Source organism: Sinocyclocheilus grahami, unplaced genomic scaffold (genome assembly GCF_001515645.1).
Source record: "Sinocyclocheilus grahami isolate Dianchi unplaced genomic scaffold, SAMN03320097.WGS_v1.1 scaffold382.1, whole genome shotgun sequence".
Taxonomy (NCBI): domain Eukaryota; kingdom Metazoa; phylum Chordata; class Actinopteri; order Cypriniformes; family Cyprinidae; genus Sinocyclocheilus; species Sinocyclocheilus grahami.
This window is the reverse complement of record NW_015505561.1, coordinates 1,211,656-1,227,707: the sequence shown is the minus strand read 5'-3', so window position 1 is coordinate 1,227,707 and position 16,052 is coordinate 1,211,656. Positions and strand designations below refer to the sequence as shown.

Below are 16,052 nucleotides of genomic sequence, written 5' to 3'. Positions count from 1 at the left end.
GCACACGTACATCTCAAAGGGATTCCTGATGAGGAGCGTGGAAATTGACATCCATGTTTTCTCTTTCAAGTACACATAAACTCTCCCTCTTGTTCTGTTCAGTGTCCCCTCACTCTCTGCTTCTCCTTGTCCCAGCTGGTATTCACACATTACTAATAGGATTAGCACACTTTCACTTTGGGGAAGAGCAGATACAGTAGATGTATACGATGGATGAAGGGGTGGAAGATACGAGGTAGGGAAAGCAATTTGAGGGTTAAATGTGGAAGAGAGATAACTGGATTGGTGCTTGCATATGCAAAACTACATGATGATGTTCAGAGTGGTTGCTAGGGTATCCAAAGTGGTTTCTATAGTGTTTTTGGTTTCTAGAGAATTGATAGTCCCTAAAAGTGGTTGCTAGGCGGTTTCAAGGCTATTCTGGGTGGTTGCTAGGATGTTGCTATGCAATTACTATGGTGTTTTTGGTTTCTAGGACATTGCTGGCTCTGAAGGTGGCTGCTAGGGTGTTTCTAGGTGGTTGCCAGGGTGTTTCTATGCAATTACTCTGGTGTTTTTGGTTTCTAGGATATTGCTGAAACATGAGCAAAGTGGCATGAGACATTGCTGGCTCTAAAGGTAGTTGCTAGGCTGTTAGTAGTCTATTCTGGGTGGTTGCTAGGGTGTTGCTATGTGGTTAGGTGTTTTTGGTTTCTAGGAAAAATGCTGAAACATGAGCGAGGTGGCATGAGACATTGCTGGCTCTAGTTGCTAGGCTAGGCTATGTTTTTAGTTTCTAGGACATTACTGGTCCTGAGGGTGGTTGCTAGGCTGTTTCTAGGCTATTCTGGATGGTTGCCAGGGTGTTGCTATGCAGTTGCTATGGTGTTTTTGGTTTATAGGAACATTGCTGAAACATGAGCGAGGTGGCATGAGACATTGCTGGCTCTAGTTGCTAGGCTGTTTCTAGTCTATTATGGGTGGTTGCTAGGGTGTTGCTATGTGGTTACTATGGTGTTTTTGGTTTCTAGGACATTGCTGGCCCTGAATATGGTTGCTAGGCTGTTGTGGGTGGCTGCTAGGGTGTTACTATGTGGTTACTATGGTGTTTTTGGTTTCTAGAACATTGCTGGCCCTGAAGGTGGTTGCTAGGCTGTTACTAGGGTGTTATGGGTGGTTGCCAGAGTGTTGCTATGTAGTTACTATGGTGTTATTGGTTTCTAGAATATTGCTGGCCCTGAAGGTGGTTGCTAGGCTGTTTCTAGGCTATTCTGGATGGTTGTCAGGGGGGTTGCTATGCAGTTACTATGGTGTTTTCGGTTTCTAGGACATGGCTGGCTCTGAAGGTGGTTGGTAATGTGTTCCCGGGGTTTGTCAGAGTGTTAAAATGCAGTTGTTAGGGTGTTCTGGGTGGTTGCTAGGTGTTTACTTACCAACAGTCAAAAATGCAAAATTTGACTTCACTTCATAATATTTAACATACCTTTATATAAATGTTATATATATATATATATATATAATTGTTATTTTTATTTAGTTAGATGACAAACTACAATCTAAACATATTGTGCATCAAAAAACTGTGACAAGTAATTTATTATTTAAAATAAAATTGTTTCAAATTTAGCCACATGGGATCTGCAATGACTGCTAATATAAACTTCTATTTTAATTTGTGCTATTTTTTTTCTAATTTTATTCAATTTGCATTTATTCAAATCAAACAAAATCATCCACTAACAGATGGGACAGAAGCACTGCCTTATTTTCCAATTGTTTTTGCAAATATTCCCATTTTTCCACACAAATGACATTCATAACGTGCATGGAAAAATGAAAAAGCTAATGATACCCTAGTCCCTGATATGGCTCACATCCCTCCTTAAATGGAAACCTGTGCTGTGAGTGCTCACTGACATTTAATACTCAGGGTTACCACCAAGTATGAGCAATATAAATTAAATAGACCGAAGAAAGTGATGAAAAATGAAATACAGATCAATTCGTTAAAAAAAACAGGTGGATACTGTACTCATGTGGGGCTTGTGATGCTGACTAGCTCCTTCCTATAAGCAAATGCAATGAGAATGCAGCAGTAATTCATCACACACACACACACGTACACACACATCAGGCAGTGCGTACATGGGCACCCTCCAGCTATTTAAAGTAAATATTTCAAAAGCGGTAAAACCAGGTGCCCTGCGACCACTTGATTAGGTGTAAATAAAGTCGACTGTAATCCCTGAGAGAGCGAGACTGTTTGGATGCGTGTGTGTGTGTGTTAGGCCTCATAAGCCAGCGAGGAAAAGACACTGAAGGAGAGGAATGCAGGAGTTATATTTGACCCATTTCAGGCACTTTGCCAAGCGCTGTGCCAAGCCTATGAGAGCAAGAGAGAGAGAGCGCTGGAATGAGTGTGAGGAATTAAAAGTGAGAACAGAAGTAAATTGTGGAGCAGAGACACAGGGCACCAGCCGCAAGAAACATGAGCGAGGTTAAGTGTTAGAGGACACCGAATGGCTACGAGAGCGCACACGTGTTTATAAGTGCCTGCGAGGGCCGCTGGTATGGTGTCGGTCTATATTGGGCCCGGGATGTGCGTGTTGACAGCGTCTCCTATATCTCAGCTAGGAACTCTCTCTTCCTACTCCTATTCGCACTATTCGCGACTTCCTACTCTTCTTTTACCTCCCTCCCATGCACAAACCCAGACTCTTTCCATCTTTCTTTTGGCCCAGAATAGTCGCGGAGTGAAAAATTTCAAACCGACATCTACACTTTGTTTTGGTTGGAGACGTCCTCAAAGTCTCCTGATAATTTGTTTCATATTAAAGCAACAAAGCTCAAAGTTATATTTAAGAAAAAAGGAGAGTGGGATGAGGAAAAAATGGAGAGGGGATAGAAATTATGGGGTAACATTGGGATATACGGGGTATAAAGTAAAAGTGAGATGGAGCGCAGGGTTCGGAAAGAGTGAAACGCTGCCCGGGGTGAGTCTGTCGAACACTGCAGACTGTGTGGCAACTGCGGCCTCATTACCTCACTGGCAATGAAGTCGTGGCCCTGCCTTTTAACACAGAGGAAATGTGTGTGTGTGTGTGTGTGTGTGTGTGTTTGTGTGTGTTGCAGTGAGAAGAACACAGTGTCGGTTTGTGAGGGGGAGAGAAATAAAGAAAGAGGGTGAGAATATGTGTTTGTGTACCCAGTGCCAGGATGACTGTGGTGTGCGACAGCTTTCCAACGCTCCAACCTCAATCACGTTCGTCGGGTGTCGAGAAACACCTCGCGGTGTCTGTTGCTATGGCCATTAGTCTCCAACCGCACGTAGATATAAGCCAAGATAATAATACATAATCATTAAACACTGTTATAATGACAAGCCACCGTGATGCCTACGTCGCAGTTTGGCAAACTGAACAAAGGATTCAAGTAACTATATTTAACACTTTTAAACTAAGGCCTTTTTTTTGTTTGAGCGCTATATAATTGCAGTGTGACCTTTCGAAGGCTGTGGAATTTAGTCAAACACATCTACCACTTAAAGGACTAGCGCTGAAAAAGAAATTTTACTGAAAATTTGCCGTCCAAGATTTGGCTAGATGAGTTTATTTCTCCATCAGAACAGATTTGGAGAAATTTAGCATCACTTGCTCAGCAATAGACGCTCTGCAGTGAATGGGTGCCGTCAGCATGAGAGTCCAAACAGCTGATAAAAACATCGCAATAATCCACAATTAATCCACACCATTCCAGTCCAACAATTAATGTCTTGGGTGTTTGTAATAAACAAATCCATCATTAAGACATTCTTAATTTCAAACCGTTGCTTCCAGCTAAAATATGAGTCCTCTGTCCATAAGATTGCTTTCTCCAGTGAAAAAGTCGTCTTGTCTAAATCAGAAGAGAAACATGCATAGATCAAGCACCATTTACAAGCGAAAAAAGTCCAAAACGGGACATTTTCACTGGAGGATATTTCACTATGATTTTCACTATTATGGACTCTTATTTTGGCCAGAAACAACAGTATATATTTAAAACGTCTTGATGGAATTGTTTCTTACAAACATGCATCTTTTCTTTTCACAATAAATTAACTGATGGTCTGGAGTGGTGTGGATTACTTGTGGATTATTGTGATGTTTTTATCAGCTATTCAGACTCTCATTCTGACGGCACCCATTCACTGCAGAGGATGAAGAATCAAACTCATCTATATCTTGGATGGCCTGAGGTTGAGCATATTTGTGGCAAATTTTCATCTTTGGGTGAACTGAAAAAGGAAAATCTGTAATCCTTTGTACTACACCACACCACAGAAGTTATGTTTGTCAGTACTATGAAAACCTTTTTATATGGACAAAGAAAGTCGAAACATTCTTTAAAACATCTTGTGTGTTCTGCAGAAGAAATAAAGTCATTCAGGTTTGGAATGAGTATTTACTCAGATATTCTTGTGGAAGGATACTGTGTGCATTGTATATAGCCTTGGATTCTGCCAACTGCTTGAGAGTCTGTACATTTTAAACTGTAAGCTGACATGCATTGTGTCGATGTCTTCCACGTCTTGTTTTCTTGCCTCAGCAAGAACTCCAACCTACATGTTTGGCCAGATGATGTATAACACACGGCCTTGACTGTGAACCACCTTGTTTGTTGGAACTGTTGGTTTTGTGTTTGGACATGCGGAGGACATGGATGAGTAAATTAACGAGAGTGAGATATCTTCTCATGTCTTGCCTGTGTGTGGTTTTATACGAATCAGCATGTTCAACATTATACGCTCATTGAGGGATTCTGAATGCCTGCCATTGTACACTTCAATATAATGAGATGAATTTTCATCATTGATATAAAAGGTTTCATCTATAACAGGAGCTCAACCATTCAAATTAAAGTTCACAACATTAATCAAGTATATATACATTGTCAACTAGTTAGAAGGGATGTGAAGAAAAAAAACATAGTTGGTGGGTTGCCTGCATAAGTCAACTAATCAGTTTTACAGATATAATTAGGCTGGTTTCAGGTTGACTCCGATTTATACGTGTTTTCTTTAGGAACCTTTAACTAGTCTGCTTCAATAATCGAATAGTTGGACAACCTTTGAGACCTATCCCCCCCTACTAGTTAGGCTAAACCCTCAGACCCATGTTCAAATCTGAGTAATAAAGGTGATCTATGACAAAATGCTAAATAGTTCAAGTGTACTTGTAACAAAATCAACCATTTAGAGATTTTTGTTTCTTTGTAAATTCACTAATTTAGACAATTCTTATTTAATTACATCACAAGGTATGTTTTGTCTTCATGTATGAAAATACTTTGGTAGGCTATAATTAAAAGTAAAATATAATTTAAGTGTAACTAAATATGCTAAAAAAAAATAAGTTTGTCTGTCATGAGAACGTGTTTGTAGTAGGTCCACAGCTTCAAACCACTATTCAGACTCTTAGCTGACATTCAAATATGTATTCAAAATAACTCACCCATCACACCGGGTTCTGTCACGAAATGGGAAGTTAACAGTCAAGAGGTTATTTACATGAATTCTCACCGCAGACACTTAGTCGGTTTTGCAGGTGAAAATCTTCCCGTAATTTAGTAAAATCTGCTTGGTTTGATGCTGAAAGTCGCCGTGTGAAATCAGATAGAGTTTGGTGTTCATCTAGTGGTTAATCTTGGTATTGCACATGTCTGCAAAAACAAATCCAGTTAATCCAGTCAGAATGAAAAAAGGCGGGAAAAGCATGTGCGAATCGTGACCCCTCGATTTCCTCACGTTCTGAACAACACAACGAAACAATCTAGTTTAAATTGTGTGCTCTCTGCTGTCCCGCTTTTTTCTACAAGGTAATTAGCTGGTTCAAGATAGTAAACCAGGAAAAAATGGTGTTGTTTGCTGTTAAACCCACTTGAACCAGGTAGAAACCATATGTTCCAAAACAGTGGATCTATAAACAAATTATTTTGTAGGTACCCTGCTGAAAAAACAAAAAAAAACAAAGTCACCATTACAGAATTTGTAATGGTTTTTGGTTATAATGGGACTTGTATTAGTTTTAAAGGGGTCATATGATGCGATTTAAATTTTTCCTTTCTCTTTGGAGTGTTACAAGCTCTTGGTGCATAAAGAAGATCTGTAAAGTTGCAAAGACTAATGTCTCAAATCCAAAGAGATATTCTTTATAAAAGTTAAGAGTCAGCCACACCTACCTAAAACAGCTCGTTCTAACACGCCCCCCACATGTCTACCTCACTATGTGGGAAGATTTGCATAATGCGTTTGTAATGGGTTTTAATGTTTTGGTCTTGTCGCTCTGGCTAGGACACGGCATCAACAGTATGGTAAGGAGCGTAACATTTCCGTCACACGCTTGAGGTATTCGGCCAATCACAACGCACTAGATAGCTGGCCAATCAGAGCACACCTCGCTTTTCAGAACGATGAGCTTTGTAAAAATCGTCGCGTTTCAAAAAGGCGGGGCATAGAGGAGAAACAATAATGTACAGTTTGTGGAAAATAATGTGGTTTTTTACTTTAAACCGTATAAACACATTTCATTACACCAAATACACAAAATAATGTTCTTTTTAGCAGCATCATATGACCCCTTTAATGGAAACTTTCTACTGGTAATTGGGCGCCTTCTATTGGTGGCTTGTTAAAACCACTAAAACCTAATGGAATATGTTCCAAAACAGACTACAGAACACAATAATTAATGGATTTAATGGTTAAAAGTTGATGGTTTGTAATGTTTGTAATGGTATTTGTAGTGTAAACCATTAGAATTTCTGTGATGGTTTTATTGTTTTGGTTTTTTTCAGCAGGGTAGTTTCTAATCAGGCTATTTGTTTAAAACTCAGTTTTTATGAAAGGTGGCGGTAGGCTGCTATACCTTTTTCATGAACATTTAAAAATTTGCATAGTAACGTTAGGCCTACATGAATACTGTACTTATTTAGTACCATATCAAATGGACTTCTCTGATAGGCCTACCATTACTGTACCATGGTGCTGCCACAGTGGGCCATGGGCTACTTATTTGAAACTAGCTATGTTGTGTCGTAGATGGGTAGAAGATAAATAGACTGTTATAGGGATTTTAAAACATCCAAATATTTGTGTCATGAGTTTTAGAAGTGACAGCACAATGACGCCACACAGCAAAAGAGGTCAAGAACTGCTGTAGATGTTAAAAAGTGGTGCTTGACTGACTTTTCAAAACACCTCATTACCAGCTTTTAAAAGAGTGGCTCTTAGAGACTCATCAGCTTGTTAGTGTTCAAACTTGAAAGTGTTTGGGAATGCCTTGCATTCCCATGCTTAATGTTTTTCTTCCAAGGACCTGGATTTCCATTGCGTGACAGTTGGCAGGTGTGATTTGAAAGTTTTCTTTTTAGAACTAACCATTCCTTAGCTAACATAAAATTAACTTGTGTCAGTTATGTGTCATTTAGAAGACACAGTTATTGATGTATACGTCCTTATGGAGTAACGTGAGGTTGCTCTGTGGAATAATGATTAGATGGTTTCTTCAGAACAACTCTGAAAACACAGTTCACCTACAGTGCAACTATAGTGTTAGCCTTCCAGGCCTTCACTCTACTTCCAGCTAGAGTTTAAATTTAATTTAAAATAAAAGTTTGTAAAAAGCAGCTTGGATAGGTTTCAAAAAATAATCAATGTACAAAAAGGAAGATATATAAAACTGTGTCAGATCAGATATATAAGGTAACTGAAAATTTGCCAGAATTGAGCAACATCAATTTTGCAAATTAATTTAATAGATTGGAAGGCAGATTGAAAGTTGCTTCTATCCCCTTCCACCACATTCTAATACTTACACCAGGAATATTACAGGTTCAGAACCAGATAAACTCATTCAGCAGCATTTGTGGCATGCTTGAATATCACAAAAATCTGGTTACAGTGAAGCACTTACGGAAGTGGAAATGGAAGTGAATGAGGTCAATCTGAAAATGTGAAAATACGCCGTATGGCCACAAGACTTAATATGCAAATTGACATGATTTCAGTGTGATAAAATCATACCTTCTTTTGTGTAAACTTATAAACAATTTTACTACTATTGCAACATAACGCTATAAACCCAGAACCCCAAAATGACTGTAAACCGATTTAAACAGCTTAAAGGGATAGGTCACCCAAAAATTAAAAATTGATGTTTATCACAGACTTATAAGTGCATTACCGCGACCTATCTGTCAAATGGACCATTGACACTCCCAATTGAGATTATAGATAGAGTGTCAATGGTCCATTTGAGAGATAGGTAGCGGTAATGCACTTATAAGTCTGCAATCCGCTGTAAAGCAAGAAGAAGAAGAAGATGCCTCACGCCAGGCTGAAAAAGAAGACGCGAATGACCTCAGGACAGTTCAGACATTGCTGTGAAAATCTGAGGTAAAAAACGATATACAGTGGGGCAAATAAGTATTTGATACACTGCCGATTTTTCAAGTTTTCCCACTTATAAAGAATGGAGAGATCTGTCTTACTTATTTGCCCCACTGTAAATACTGTTCAGTTTCTTGCACAGACCGATCGTTTTGTGTCTTTTCACATCAATGTATCATCATGAGCCGCAGGGTTTAATTTGGTTTTGTTTGTGTATGTTTTATGACTCTCAAAGCCGTGATTCCCATCCACTGACATTATAGGACTGACAGACTGCAACGGTTTGAGTTAAACATCTCAGTTTGTGTTCTACTGAAAAAACAAAGTCACCTGCATCTCGGATGCCCTGGGGGTAAGCAGATAAACATCACATTTTCATTTTTGGGTGAACTATCCCTTTAACAGCTCAAGTAAAGTAAGTTTTAACTGTCCATTTTTAAAATAATTGTGAAAGGTGTAGCAAGTGCTTTTATAGAAATTTAACCTTTACGTTTCTGTATTTAAAGCTTCCAAAAATAAGTCTTTTCTAAATGCCTCACTGCAGCCTCTCTCTCTCTTTTTTTATTTTTAGTCAAAAGGAGGGACAAATTGAAATAATCTTTGTGGTAACTAACATTATGCCACTAATGCTGTTGATTGAACTTCTATTAAATATTGTTTTTGAATTGGGCTTTTCACACTTGAAACTAAATTTGTTTTAACTATGGGTCGACATTACCTTGTTCCAAGTTTCACTCGGTTCATACTTCACCCTTTGATAATATTAAATCCAACTAGTCGGGGTTTTGCAAAATCTGCATCTTATTTACATATTTACAAAACTAAAAACATGAAGTGGACAAGTGCAAGACAGAACCAGCATGCAACTTGTTTTAGTAAGGAAGCTGTCACTTAAAGTGATTCATCTGACTAAACTCTTCCATTGCTGCACTTTACATATTTACCTCAAACGCTGAAACTAAACCCAGTGCGTGAGTTTCTGTGACTGCATTCATGAAGGTGCATGCATATTTAATAAGGCAGGCATTGTTTACCTTATGATTGGATGGTAAACAACTTGTGATGTTCTAGCAATACGTTATTTGACACTGCATGCCTTTGGCCTGCAAAAGAGCTTCATAACCCAGAGTTTAACAGCAGAGTGAAATGTTAGGCTACTTAACCCAGGGTTAAAAAGAAATTAACCCAGAGTTAAGTGTAGAATTATAATCCTTATTTTCACATACACACACAAGCATTTTTAAAAGGTAAAGTATAAAACACAACCAGACATGGACACATTTTTGGTCTAAAGTTGCACTTTAATCCTAACACTTATTGGCTGTTTGGCCCCCTCCCTTCTCTGCCCACCCCGTTCCCACCCCATACAACAGGCACACAGAGAGCGATGAGTAACAGACAGTTCAACAGATCTGAAACAAAATCCGGATTCAAATCCAGAGCAGATTACAAATTCCATGAAGAGCTTCTGAGGTAAGAGCGAGACACACACCGACAGAGAGGAAAAAGGATCTTCGCAAAAACGCAGATACAGAGTCGAAAGTGACCATGGACTTCGCATCGTCATCAACATCAAATGTCAAAAAGAGGAGCGGGTATGTGTTCTGAGAACAAAAGGAAAAGCATCTGCATGTTTCCTGACAACATGTTACGGCAGAACTCTTTGGTTTCAACTCTTTGAGGTTTTAGCATGAAAATCTTCCTTTGTTGACCTAATCAGTTACCTTTGAATTGAAGTTGTAGTAGCTGAAGGGAAACAAACGGGAAAAGCAATGACATATTGCATTGGGTATTCATTTAAACTCAGTCAAAAGTTCTCATTTGAATGTAGCTAAGACAGAAAGTTCTGATTATTTCATTTAAATGTGAGATTTACCTCTATGTGGCAATGCAATGCAAAACAACAGAACATACTGTGCACAATGACAACGATGCAGTCGTGGACATTCCTGCTGTAAATGGTTGAAGAACAGTTTTGCGTGTGCATGTCTACAAGAACGTCCATGCATTTGAGCGTGTCTAGCATGTGAGAGGTCCCACGGTAGAGGTTTAACTTTGGTATCATTCAGGGCCCTCTACGGCAGAGCCGTCCGCACACACCGGCACACAGAGTTATATACAAAAACCAATAATCACATGAGTAACGTACACATAGAAAACCGATGTGAAAAAACAATCTGCCATCAACTGTTCTTCAAAACCGATCGTGGGCCGGATATTTGAACCGGACGTAGGATAGATAATCTGGGGAAATCTGTGAACCCTTATACTCAGACGCTAAAAACACCCTCTCCTGAGCAACATCTCCTCTGCTCCCCTTTGTCAGATTCTTAAAGCTTTTTTCCCATCTATTTGGTATTTCTAATCAAGCATGAGGTATATGCAGAAGCGTATCTCTCTCACTCTTTTTCCCTCATCCAACGCATCAAAAAACGAAGCAAAATCTAAATAAAAAGAAACAGTTGGAACAAGAGTTATACTTAAAATTAGCCCATAACTATACATTACATCAACTAAGTGTGAGAGATATAGTTTGGAAACTTGTCATCTCTCGAAAGCGGTGGACACATTTTTTAAAAAGGTGCCCACAAAAACAACAGTCAGTTTTAGTAGCTAGTTTTGGTTTCAAAAACTGAAGTTTGTCATCAGTTAAACATTGACACTTGCTTTTTTTTCCTGAAGCTACCCCACATTTCCCCAGTTTGATTTTACGAAGGTTAAAAAAAGACCGAATCGATAAATTAAAATGCTATAAATATACATAAATAAGCCAATAAATAAGATGAAGAGTTGGAAACATATAAATCATCGATACACCCTCCCCTCACACAATAAATACTCATTTTCGAGGGAAAAAAAATCAAAGAGAGACAGTTTAAAGCTTTTGGTCTTAAATCAAGTCATCATCATCATCATCATTATCAACATTTCATAAGGACTATTTTTATCACAGCCTTTTTTTTTTACATTAGCAATAGTAAGCAGTTGAACATAGATTAATTTTTTTCCTACAAAATCTATCAAAGCACTAACAGGTACATTCCCTCTAGAAGTGTAACGTCAACTGGATTTCCAGTTTCTTTGAAACCCCATCCCACCCCGTCCCACCCACCTCTTCATTTCTCGTTTGTCTGCGTTTTTGTATGCGTCTAAGATTACATAGGCAAAAACAGTTTCGCCAACACGCCGGGGCGAAAGTTTCGTTGGCCTATCGGTCGTGTTTCAGTTTGGTTTCCATGCTGGAGATGAGCTTCCACATTCACACACGTCTCACACAAGTCTCCCTATCTCTCCTCGAAGAGACCTAGCACCAATACGGTCTTTCTCCACGCGTTGTGCATTGGTTAGGTTGCTATTTGGTGTCAAAAAAGAAAAGTTTTCGCTTTTGGTATGTCTTCAGTTTTCGCTTATCGTTTCACAACATTCGCAATCGAAGCAAAATTTGGAAGCTACATGTTCACAGTATTGTTTCAAACCGCCTGATGAGGGAGCCCCCCTCCCCGGTACGATCAATTCAAAATGACGAAACACACGAAATATGAAAATAGGCAATAGGTCACCCAATTATCCCAAAAATATAAAGCAATGAGACGAGTCATACAGCATAAACAGACAGACCAAGAGGAAAAAGCAATAAAACAAAATATATATGTATATATATATATTCTGAAGTTCAGTTCGATGAGGTTAATAAATATTCTCCCATCCAGGAAGGAGAGTGAAAGCATCGACTTAACGGAAAGAAGGAGGGAGGAGGTGAAGGAATGATCTTCTGGTCGAAGCCACGTTGAGTCTTGCTACTCTAAAAATCACCTCCTCGTGCACCTCCTATGGTCCACTCCTAGTATTTGGTTTCATTCCTTTGAGCAAAGTTCAGTTTTAGTCCATTGGTTTTAGTTTCGGTTCCATTTTTGGTTTAATAAAAAAAAAAAAAAGCAAAGCGGCGACATCACATGTCTCCCCTCAGCGTCTCGGTTGTTGGATTTCCCCCTGCGAGTTTCCTAGGATCCTCTTCAGTCGCTGCTCCTCTTGCTTTTCTTTGTTTTTTCCGAGGCACAGGAGAGGGTTCCAGAGAGGATGGAGGACAGGGGTTTGGGGGCTCAGGGGGATTCGTTTTAAAATTTCTCCTTGTGTATGTTTTTTTTTTTTTACATGTCTGAGGTCTTGACATCTGAGCACTTTTCAGCTGATGCAAAAGGCCAGACAAACGCTTTGGTATCCAAGAAAAAAGTGAGTCGAAGTTTGAGGCATGGATGCGCTTCCAGCGGATGATCAGTGATGGAAAGGGAATCGGGGATGTGTGTCACAGTAATGGGTGTAATACTGTTGAAAGTGGAGAAAAATCCCTCTAAATTCGTTAGGCGTTGTGTATTTCATTGTAAGTTTGACAGGAAAAAATGCTGAAAATGTCATGGGATCAAAAGTGAAAATGGAATGAAAAGATATACTTGGTAGCAGAGGTAGATTGAGAAATACATTTACAAAGAGTTCAAAAAAAGTTTTAATTATAAGGGGTGCATGGAAAAATGGTATTTGGTGTTGTGTAGAGTTAATCTGATCCTGGACAATTCAGGTTTCAAAGTCTTAGGTAAAGCTTTTCTCTCCGATTTTTTGGTTTTTGGTATTTTGGTTTTGGCATTTTTTGTCTTTGTGAGTCTTTCCATTCTTCCTCCATGTGTTTATTTTTTGGTTTCTCTTCTCTACCATCCAGTGACACTTGTCAAATGTCCTTCCTTTGTTCCATTCGTTGCCACCCGTTTTGCTTTTTCCTTGCTGTTTCTTCGCAAAGTTTTCTGGCTCTCGACCCTGCCCTCAAATTCATCTGTTCATGTAGGTTTGTCTTTTTCCATTTGGAAAGGAATAAGTGTACATTCTCAAAGTAGCTCCGTCGAAGCCACCTCTCCACGCTGTGTAGGTCAATTTTTTGGTTTAAACATTCCCCCGTTATCCTGTTCTCTCCTTATCCCTGTTCTCTTCTGCTCATTTCTCTGTATTTTTGGCATTAAAAGACGTAACGAGAGAGAGAGAGAGCACAAGAGAGAAATGGAGTGAGAGATGGCTTTGGTTGAAAAGGCGAGTCTTGTCTGTCTTCTTTCTTCTTCCCCTCTGACTCCCCTCAGGTGCAGCAGGTTGGTGTGGGCGTCACTCAGCCATGGCTCCGCCCAGAGGGGGCGGCGAGGCATCGCCTAATGAGCAGAAAGAGGCGGGGCTTGAGCAGGGGGAGACGGAGCAGGAGTCTGGGCTTGTGCCACTGGCGCCAGGAGGCGGAGAAGCCCGGGGGGTGCCGACCAGACCCATGCCTGCGCTCCTGGCCAGGGGCAGTAAAGTGGGGCGGTTTAGGAAGAGGGACGGGCGAAGTCCAGCTCCTGGACCTCCAGCTCCACCCAGGAACATTTGACCGCTGCCCTCAAGAGTGGAAATGTGCATCTGGCCACCACTGGCAGCCAGGGCTGTGAAACAGATGAGAGAAGAGAGAGAAAGAGAAAGATTTTTAAATTTAGGGCATATCATACAAAAATCTTACAATGGCTGTTTAATGCCCCTTTTCCACAAAAAGGGTGCTGGTGCTTGGAAACAGCTGTTTTTCTGCTAAATGAGAGTTGAAAAAAGTCTAATTGAGTAGTATTATTAGTTTTTAGAATGTATTTTAACATTAATTAAATTCAGTGCCTTTATGCCATCATGCCAGCTTTCGTGTAAAGGGCAGAAATTCAATTCTAAAAATATATGCACAACAATTCAAAAGATTTTTAAAAACCTTTTTAAAGGAACTTTCTTCTGCTCACCAAGGCTGCATTTACTTGATCAAAAATACAGTAAAAACATTAATATTGTGAAATATTATTACAATTTCAAATAGCTGTTTTCTGTTTTAATATATGTTAAAATGTAATTTATTCCTGTGGTGAAAAAGCTGCATTTTCAGCATTAATATTTCAGTCTTCAGTGTCACATGATCCTTCAGAAATCATTCTAATATGCTGATTTGCTTCCAAAGAAACATTTCATGTTATTATCAATGTTGAAAACAATTGCTGCTTAATATTTTTGAGAAAAACTATTTCATCAGGATTATTTGAGAATTAAAAATTCAAAAGAACAGCATTTATTGGAAATAATAGTCTTTTGTAACTTTATAAGCGTCTGTACTGTCACTTTTGATCCATTTAATGCATTCTTGCTGAATAAAAGTATTGTTTTGGTATGTTGTTTTTTAATAATAGTATTCCGTAATATTATTCACAGTTTTCAATTCACATATATGATTTTTATAAAACAAATGTAATAATTTTATTAATATTTAACTTCTTTCAAACATGGTATACGATTTTTGTCAAAATATATAACAAAAAACAGTATTTGTAGATTTCAGTTAACAAGATTTTTATAAATAAAATTTAATTATGTATTAATATTTATTATAAACATTTGTATTTTAGTTATATTTAAGAAATATATATTATTTAAGAATACTATTTTACAGAAATAGATATAGACAGACAGATAGGGAAAACAAACTGGAGTATAAATGAAGGAAGTTGTGTGAGGCAACACACTGGCCCCGGAGTCGCCTTTTCTTTGGGGTAAACGAACAGAACGGTTCTAGATTGTGCATCGGCTCCAGCACTGTGTTGGTGGCAAAGGGTTTTAAGTGGTTAGGATGAAAGTTCAATGATGAGTTCAATAACAAACATAAGGGCCTAGAAATGGCAGGTGCTTTTGAAAAAGACAGACAAGGTACACACACACACGCACGCAGCACACACACATCAGTAGTGAGGATGAAGATGTGATGGATATGCAGTGGGAGTACAGCGGAAGGCTCTCTGATGATGAATGATGGGAAGGTTTCCCTCATGTTATTCGAACTGATCTCTAAATATGTTCTCCTGCTCCATATATTTCTATCAAAACACTTTCATGCAACCATCTTTTTCTACGAGCCTTTTTTTTTTCATCTCGTCCTCTTAACGATGACAAACCTTGCATTGTGGCTAGAGTGTTGCTGCTGATGAAGGCCTGGTTCATTCCTGTGCTTACACCCATCATTGTGCTCCTGTAACGTGTGTGGTGTCATTTACACGTGCCCACAAACACACACCATTCATACATGCAGAGAGAAGCAAGCATTTTTAGTGACATTTCAAGAGCAACCGTGTTCATCGTGGAGTTTGTGTTAATTTCACATGCTGGAAAGACTTCCATGAGCCAGACAAAGAAAGAGCAAGAAATTCAGCATACGGTTTAGGTTCAAATTGACAGGTTTGGAACACAACTGAGAATAGAGATAGCATTGCGAAAACAAGTTTGATAAGACTACAGCAAAGCTGTAATTATTTCAGTTCAGAATGCTTAGTCATAATGAAAGCTGCTGACAGAAATACACTCTGTTGTAATCACAGGATTCATGATCTCAATCATTTATGATCTCAACATTTTGCAAAATGCAGAACACTGGATGCCAGATACACTCTTAAAAAAAGGTGCTTCGCGATGCCATAGAAGAACCTTTTTGTCTAAATGGTTCCATAAAGAACCTTTAACATCTGAAGAACCTTTCTGTTTCACAAAAGGTTCTTTGTGGCGAAAGAAGGTTCTTCAGATTATAAAAATGTAAGAAAGAGATGGTTCTTTAAAGGGGTCA

At 38.9% G+C, this 16,052-nt stretch overlaps 1 protein-coding gene across 1 annotated transcript in view; it reads right to left on the bottom strand.

The window, feature by feature from the left end:
- Positions 1–13,150: 13,150 nt before the first annotated feature.
- The window catches only part of LOC107549828 (POU domain, class 2, transcription factor 2-like), a 52,978-nt gene continuing 50,076 nt past the window's right edge, over positions 13,151–16,052 (bottom strand). The window contains exon 14 of the mRNA XM_016231001.1: positions 13,151–13,857. Coding sequence (XP_016086487.1) covers positions 13,550–13,857 — 308 coding nt within the window. The 3' untranslated portion in view covers positions 13,151–13,549. The remainder of the gene's footprint in view (positions 13,858–16,052) is intronic.